Source organism: Octodon degus, unplaced genomic scaffold (assembly GCF_000260255.1).
Source record: "Octodon degus isolate 3935 unplaced genomic scaffold, OctDeg1.0 scaffold00040, whole genome shotgun sequence".
NCBI classification, from domain to species: domain Eukaryota; kingdom Metazoa; phylum Chordata; class Mammalia; order Rodentia; family Octodontidae; genus Octodon; species Octodon degus.
The window spans coordinates 3,405,693-3,414,023 of NW_004524616.1; the positions used below are offsets into that span (position 1 = coordinate 3,405,693).

Consider the following 8,331-nt stretch of genomic DNA (forward strand, 5'->3'; position numbering starts at 1 on the left):
ACTTATGAACACACTGTAAATTTAATTCTTACTGCGTCTTAAGTGAGGAGTCTTATTTTAAATTTTGGCCCCAATGAGAGTTTCTTTCTCCATATTTCTTTTTCTTCTTCCATATTTCTTTAATCTTTTTACTGTACTGTGAGAATCAGACCTCCTTCCTTGTGCTTCTTTTTATAGGTCTGTCCTTTAGGAGATGCCACAATAATACTAGAATTTAATTATAATAGTTATTTTCAGCCGAAATATTTTGAAAATGCCTTTTTCATTATCATATAAACATTTTGCATTGCTTTAACTGTATTTTATTGTTATAGATGCTAAATTATAAATTTTATTTTTAGAGATTAGGAAGTATGTTACATTTCTGGTTCTATTTTCAGATATTCTTTATATTTTTAGGAAACTGAATAAAGATAATTATCAGGAGCTTATGTATTTGTTATAAAAAAGTAAAATGCTATCCAGTGTACCCCAAATGAAGACTAGCATTATAAGATGCTACACAATACAAACATGAGTTTTTTATTTAAAATAACAAGAGAAACAATGAAGTTCCTTGAGAGATGGATGTTGAATGTCTAGTTTTAAGACTTTTGTTCATCTTCTGATGTGGGTCCCACCCTGGACACAGGAAGAAAAATATCCTTTGCAATGAAGTATGTACAGCTCCATTATCAGTCCTCCTTTAGAATCCATTTCTTTCACTTAAACTGAGGAACATAAGCTCTCTTTAGAGAAAGTAAAAAAGAAAAGAATGATATGTAGCATTGTTTTTCAGGAGCAAAATAGAATGACAATACAATGAAAAGAAGTAAGTTTTGAATGGTGGCGAGTACTGCAATACTAACTGCTTCTTTACCAACCTTTGTTTCCAGGAAAACTGGGTCTCAAGTTGGCATAAGAAGTGAAGGAGAGTGTGGGAGCAGTAATTCAGTGGAGGTGAGGAGAAGCAAAGGGAAAGAAATAGCGGGGCTTTCTTCTGAGAGAGGGCAGGTGTGCTCCTCTTCCTTCTTATGTGTGATGTTTGGGAGAAAGAATTTCTTGATTTACTTGAAGTAGAATATTGAATACTGCCAGATAATGTGGAAAAGCAATTGGTAGTTCCTGAGACCTGGTTGTTAATTTTGGTGGTTAGAGCCTTCAACAGTATTTTGGCTTTCTATCTAAAAAGAGAGAGAGAGAGAGAGAGAGAGAGAGAGAGAGAGAGAGAGAGAGAGAGAGAGAGAGGGGAGGCAAGGAGGGAGGGAGGGAAGGACAGAAGAAAGGAGGAAAGTAAGGTGGGAGGCAGGGAAGGAAGGAAGAGAGAGAGAAGAAAGAGAGACAGACAGACAGACAGACAGACAGACAGACAGACAGACAGACAGAAAGAAAGAAAGAAAGAAAAAGAAAAGAAAGACAGAAAGAGCAAGCGAATGAGCAGGGCCAGCAGATAGCTCAGCAGAAGAAGCACCTGCTTAGGCCAGCTCAGGAACCATGGTTCAATTCCGGGCATCACATGCCATGCTGGTCCAGCCCCTGGGTGCACTGAACCAGCCACTAAGACTGGGCATGGTGGCACACACCTGTAATCCCAGCACTGGGGAAGGTGAAAACACAAGGATCATTACAAGTCCAAGTCCGATCTGTGTAGTCTCACTACACTCTGAGCCTTCTATGACAGGGAAGAAAATGTGTTATACATGTCATGTTTGATTTTATCTAGTCAAACAACATTCTTAGTTTTCCAAGTTAGGGGTCCTTGCTTTGTACACTCAGGGCACCAGAGGTTTCCTCCATCAAAGTTTTCAAAAAGAACATACTCTTTTAAACATCACTGTGTCTACCTTACCTAGGACACTGTGAACCATTTGAGGGCAAGGACTCTGCTCTCCTTTAATTCTGGCACCATGGTTACTGTTTCCCAAATGAATGAATAAGTAAACCATTCTATACTCCAGCATATAAATGATACGATACCCCACATGTGCTTCTGCATGACTAGAACTGCTCTACATGGCAGGCGCCTTCAGGATGGCAGACACACTGACTGAGAACGGTGCTGTAAGCACTGCAACCTTGCTGATGACCACCAGGTTTCTTTTCTTGTTCTTTAGGATATATGCAGGGCTTATCGGGCCTATGTGGAAGATGGAAGACTTGGATGCACAAGGGAGAGTGATCCAGTTCTTGGTCCTGATGGGAGGACACACGGCAACAAGTGTGCGATGTGTGCCGAGCTCTTGTAAGCACTGTCACCCCAGGCAGATGGATGAGGATGCGCTTGGTGCCTGGGACACAGAGTAACAGGGCCCTTTCATGAAGCACACAGTCTTCTGTCTGTATAATGTCACACACACTTTGCTCCCAGAGTGCCTTTTTCCTTTTTCCTATATTACCTTATGACGGAGAAGATACAGTGAGTGTGTTAGTTCTTAAATTTCCGACCGTTCTTTATTTTAAACTATTATCCTTTGAAAACCTCCAGTGCTTGATAAGACATAGTATTTAAGATTTATACACTTTTACATGGTTAATCTAAGTCGGTCTTTTGATGTCATCACTTCCACCACGCATAAGTAGAGACTCTACATAGCAATAGAAGCACTGTGTGTCTGAATTTACTCAGTGTGAAAGGCAGGTGTCAGGAAAAGGCAAAGCTATTGAGACAATCTTTCAGTACTGGGCACTGATCTTGGCACTAGAGTCTTTCACATTCTGGTTGCTAAACAAGGTAAAGATCTAGTCCCTAAGGCAGCACACCGTGAAGGGCTGTATTTAAATCAATGGATCTTTAAAATCAAGACAGACAAAGATTTAAGAGATTAATAAACTTTATACCTGCCTTTCAAAATTGCAGGTAGAGTTCAGGACATGTCTCGTCAGGTTCAGGAAACTGGTTATTACTGATTTCTAAACAGGAAATTAGTTGGATTTACACTTTCCTATCTAGGAGGGATATGCTTTTGGTGCTCAAACCCGGCCTATCCTGTGGATTTCTGTGTTCTTCTGCGCACAAGCTAAAAAAGAATTTGACTTTCGTAAACTCTGCTTTCTTTACTCTGTAATGCCTGCTGCTGAGGTGAGACTATAACTAGATAGCAGATGTGAAAGGGCTTAGAAGCTCAGTCCCAATTTAGCTTTCACCAACAACAATACCTGTACTTAAAGGTGAGTGGCTTCAAAAAGCTGAACATCAGGGTGTGGCTAGCAATACCTCAGATGTCCAGTTTGGTTTCACCCTTGTCGCAGTGTTGTTTTAAGACTCTTGGTTCTGCCTCTTCAAGTGGATTTCCTGGCAGTTTTCTGTTTGTCAGTCAAGTGGCACACCCATCTAGCGCTGCAGAACAAAGCTTTTCATTGACTGTCAGTGAGTCAGTTTCACACCCCTCCTTATCTATGGCAATTTCCCTGGCTCAGGTAGTCAAGACTGGGAAGTGTTTGTCTCCTGGGAGAATCAATCGGTCTCAAAAAGCGATGGCAGAGAGCATCAAAGTATTAGCAGGGCCTGGGACACTGTAAGTATGACTGGCCCATCATCTGACCAGCTGCTCACTTTTCTTTGTAGTTTAAAAGAAGCCGAAGAAAATGCCAAGCGAGAAGGTGAAAAGAGAATTCGACGAAATGTTGAAAAGGTAAATGGCTCACCAATGAAATTTCATTCTTGTGCCCATAAACATTGACAAAATAACACTTCAACCTTGAAGGGTGCAGTAATGTCTTGTCTTTTATTACCGCATGCACACGTTTAAATATAAAAATTCCTCAAGCTGACTATTCTTCTTGAATGTTATCAGTTAAGTGCAGACCCACATTTCCCATTTGACTCAAGATGTACAATTTGTACTTTTACTCTTCACCTTCCCCCAAAAGAGGACTTAAGACAGAAAGTTCACACATACTAACCTCGGCTAATTTTCTTCAACCTTCTATCTAGCATAATGTAAATCATTTTTCTTACATAAATCTATTTTCATTGCAACACAATAAAAATTTTAAAAAATAACTTTAAAATAAATGCCAGGTTTAAGTTTCATTGACACAAGTTGAAGTTACTCACTTTTCCAATTTAGCTATTATCTTCATTGAGGCCTCCAGTTATAAAGATCCTGCTTCTGATTAAATGTAAAGATCAAATATTGAAATAGTGCCTTAAAATTACTCTTAAGGCAATGCTTTTCCCCAAAGTATTTGATAATTAGTTTTTTTATGTCTAGTATGAAAAGTTATTCCTTTTGTTAACTAAATAAGCACTCTAGGTAGTTCTGCTTGGGACCTGAACCCTATCGTTAATGAGAGGGTTAGCAATTACTTTGCTAGCTGGCTGGCCTTCTGTTAGAAAGTCAGAACATACGCATTCAGCCTGCATTCTGTCACGCTCTGGGTGTGTGAGAGAAGCAAATTATCTTGTCTGTGGGCCTCAATTTTCTTGTCAGTAAAATAATGAGGTTGGATAAGTGACCTCGATTTTCCCTTCCTGCTGTATTGATTCTGTATTCTTCACCCTGTTGTACTATACAGATGTACTACACTTGAGGATTGCAGGGCTTATGATCTCTTATAGGAATAAAGAGGCCCAACTTTTTGTAATAAAGAGCTGGCTCTCTCCTTCCCAATGCGATTGAACAATGCAAAGTTCACCATCCTAAATTGATTATTCTCAGTTTGAATTTAAAAAAAAGATGAAGCATTTAGAACTGTCTATGTTTTCCTCAGCACTTAGGAAGGATTTAAAGAAATTCACTGTCATGCTTAGTCAATTTGAGTCTTATACTCTAGGTCATGCTGTGATACTTGGAATCTGTTCCTCCATAAACATGGAGCATTATTCTCTTACTTTCCACGAGGTCTGACCATCCTTGCCTTTTATGGCTGGTATCATTAGGCCTAGTTGTGCTGGGCAGGACTGCCTTCTGGTGACGGCTCAATACGCACTCCATAATTAGGCTGTCAGTGGGTTGCTCACAAATTGTTTCTTCAGAATATCCAGGGATGAATCACAACTTACAAACTGAAATTATCATTGTTCTTCCTATGGGAATGATTGAGCATTCATTTTATTATCATTATACTATGATCCAATGACTGTGTTCTGCCTCTGTCTTCCTGGGATTTTGCAACCAGGAAGTTTGAAGCACCCTCATTTCTTCTCCACAAATAACTATGTCCAGATTTGTACTCAATTACAATTCTCACTGAAAACATCCTAAGGAAAACTTCACTATAAAAAAATAGTAGAAAATACTTAATCTGGAAAAGGCCCTAAAATGGATCTGTTTCAAAACTTTTGCTGCATGAGTGTACAGGCTGAGGTCCCGAAGGCGACGGGACCTGGCTGAGCTAGAGACCCGCAGTCACAACTGCTTAGGTTTCCCAAGTGACCCCCTGCCACCAGCTAATATCCATGTTTACTTGGTGGAAATGCAACGCTGAGGGCTACACAGTTGAAAAGAAGGGAATACAGCAAAAATTTTAGAATTCGTATTATAAGAAAATATGTCATCACAATACGTTTATTGACACAGAGGTCCTTAGGCCTAGAATATTTTGGGATATGTCTTTTGCTAAGTTTGACCCTCACCAAGTCCTAGAAATTTCTAAACAGTGAAATATAAGAGCGCTTACCAAAGCAACAAGAAATCTGGGAGCCAACTTTTACTTTTTAAAGTCTCAACCTTTTTAGGTTTTCTTTTTTTTTTTTAAACTTATTTGGTTGTTAAAGGGTCTTACTACACAACTCAGACTCATGGGGATCCTCCTGTTTTCAGCCTCCCCAGCACTGGGATTACAGGCATATGCCATATGTCACTCTACCTGGACTCTGTGGTTGGCTCAGCCTGCCCTGGGGCTGACGCAGCATGTGCTGCCAGGGATTGGACTGCAGTCCCTGCACTTGCCTACACTTGCCTAAGCAACCTCTTTAGTCTGATGAGTTATCTCTTTTTTTTTTTTTTTTAATTTGGGAAGCCATTTATTACTGAGCTCAGGACCCCTGGTCAGCTCTCAAGCAGGAAAGGACTGCAAGGTGGCTAGCCCAGAAAGCAGGGGGAGGGTTTAAAACCTGGAACCACATTCAGTTTGGTAAACAAATACATTGTCTGACACAAAATAATGCTTTTAGGGTCATTGTGACCACTATTCAAACTAAATTTATTGGGGCTTTGTTTTAGTTTCTGGTTATCTTGCACCTGAGTACCTGCATGCAGTCTTGCATAGCCCAAGGTTGCAAGAAGTTAAAGCCCATTTAGTTTCCTTTTGAAGTCATCTCTGTAAGCTAACTTTGTTTACAGGAATTAGTGAGGAAGGGATTTTATCTTGCAAACAGCAAGAAACAGACATGAGTTATTAAACAGCTTAGAACAGTGAGTGAGTATACATTTACAACAGAACTGCTGAGCTATCCTACTGGCCTCCTTTTTAGGTTTTCTAAGTACATCTTAGGTTTTTTTTTTTGTTGTTGTTGTTGTTGTTGGGTTTTTTTTTTGTTTGTTTTGTTTTGTTTTTTTGCAGTAGCAGGGATTGATCTCAGGAACTTGTGCTTCCCAGCAAGCTCTTATTCTACTGAGCTATCTCCCCAGGCCTAGGTATTATCTGTCTCCTATTAATTGCCTATTTGTTTCTATTTTTCTTATTATTATTTTGTCATGACTGCTGCTTTTTGTTGAGTCTGTGTTAGAACCTCCTAAAAGCTTTTTATTTCCTCTATAGATTGGGAAATTAATAAGTGATGTCTATTTTTAAGAGCTAGTATTTAATGATATTATTTCCAAGGTCTTTTTATTTAATAAATATACAACATAGCAGATACGAGTGCTTAATAATTTCACAAAATAATTACTATTTCTCACTAATTCTCATTTTTTGTGTTTGCCAATACTTCCAAATTTGTCAGTCTAAAGATTATAGATCTAGAGATTATAAATCTATCTGATAGTTTCTCAAAGAAAGAGCAAAGCAATAATAAATACAGCTACTTATCTTTGTTAAAGGCTTTTTGCAAGGAATATGAAAGACAAGTGAGAAATGGAAGACTCTTTTGCACACGAGAGAGTGATCCGATCCGGGGCCCTGATGGCAAAATGCACGGGAACAAATGCTCCCTGTGCGCTGAGCTCTTGTGAGTACAGATGGGAATTCTTTAGCATGACTGAAAAGGGGAAGAGGAGATTGATTCAAATGATGATAAGGATAATGGTGAATGAAATTTTTGTCAATGAGAATCATTTGAGCAGTTTTACATCTTCTACAGTCAGTATTACTACCCAGTGGAGAGAGACACTAGGGGTATATGTCTATTTCTCAGTCCAGAGAACTAATTTTCTAGTCAGAAGGATGGCTTATCCATTTTGCCCTATGACCATTGTGAACTTCTTTATAAACTAGCCATTGCACAGAGTGAGCAAGACTTTGTTTTTCTTGATTGTTTCACTTTCAGGGTTCACAAAAGATTCTCAGAAAATACATGTTACACGTTAATGACATGACACTTAGCTTTTCAGCTTGAACATTTCACCTTAGGAAGAGGGCCAACCCCACAACACACACTGCCTGGCATGCATGAAGAAGTCCTAGATGGGTTGCACTGCCCCTTGAGTTTCCGACGCTTGAGTTTCCTAACTTCTGTCCTACAAGAGATACTGCTGCCAGTGCCCCTCAGCCTCTGATAGCTGATGTCCTTTACTCTTATGGTTGCATTTTAAAAGTATTTTTCATATATTGAGATAAAAAAAACATAGTGAAAGAGACAGATCTCATTTCATGTACAATCTACTATGTCCTCTTCAAAAAGAAAAATTTAAACCGGGAAGATTCAAAAGAAGAAAAGATGAAAAAGTACATCAGTACAGTGGAAAGAAGCTATACATATAAGCAAAAAGGGGGAAACTTCCTGAGAATTGAAATCAATTTGAACTCAGGAAGACTTTAACTGTCTCTTCATATGTACCTAAAGACTATTTTACAACATGAAGGTTTGAAGCATCTCTGCTCACTTTTTTCTGTTGCTTTCTCTAGCATGAAACATTTTTTAGAAGAAAAAAGTAAAGCTGATCAAAATTTGAGAAAACCTAAAGAAAAAATAGTAAAAAGAGAAGCCGAAATTGAGGTGAGAGCTGGTCTGATGAATCTGGTTTGACTTTTGTGTGTGAGGTGTGTGTAATGGGCTAAAAAATTCTTATATGGATTTTCCAGATTGGTTAATATTTTCCTCAATATGAACAGTTTTTCTGGAGAAACTTACAGCTATCATGAGTTATTATTTTATGCTGTGACATTATGGTTTAGCTTTATTTGCAGAAAATTAGTCATATTAGAAAAATAATTACAGGGGCCGGGGAAATGGCTCAGTGGAATAAG

General features: G+C 38.8%; 1 protein-coding gene across 4 annotated transcripts in view; it reads left to right on the forward strand.

Annotated features, from left to right (window-relative positions):
• Positions 1-8,331, forward strand: part of Spink5 (serine peptidase inhibitor, Kazal type 5) — a 72,082-nt gene that overhangs the window by 22,875 nt on the left and 40,876 nt on the right. For all 4 annotated transcript variants that reach the window (XM_023715327.1, XM_023715324.1, XM_023715325.1 and 1 more), the window contains 5 exons: positions 876-939; positions 2,094-2,221; positions 3,545-3,611; positions 6,966-7,093; positions 7,990-8,080. In XM_023715327.1, coding sequence (XP_023571095.1) covers positions 876-939; positions 2,094-2,221; positions 3,545-3,611; positions 6,966-7,093; positions 7,990-8,080 — 478 coding nt within the window. The remainder of the gene's footprint in view (positions 1-875; positions 940-2,093; positions 2,222-3,544; positions 3,612-6,965; positions 7,094-7,989; positions 8,081-8,331) is intronic.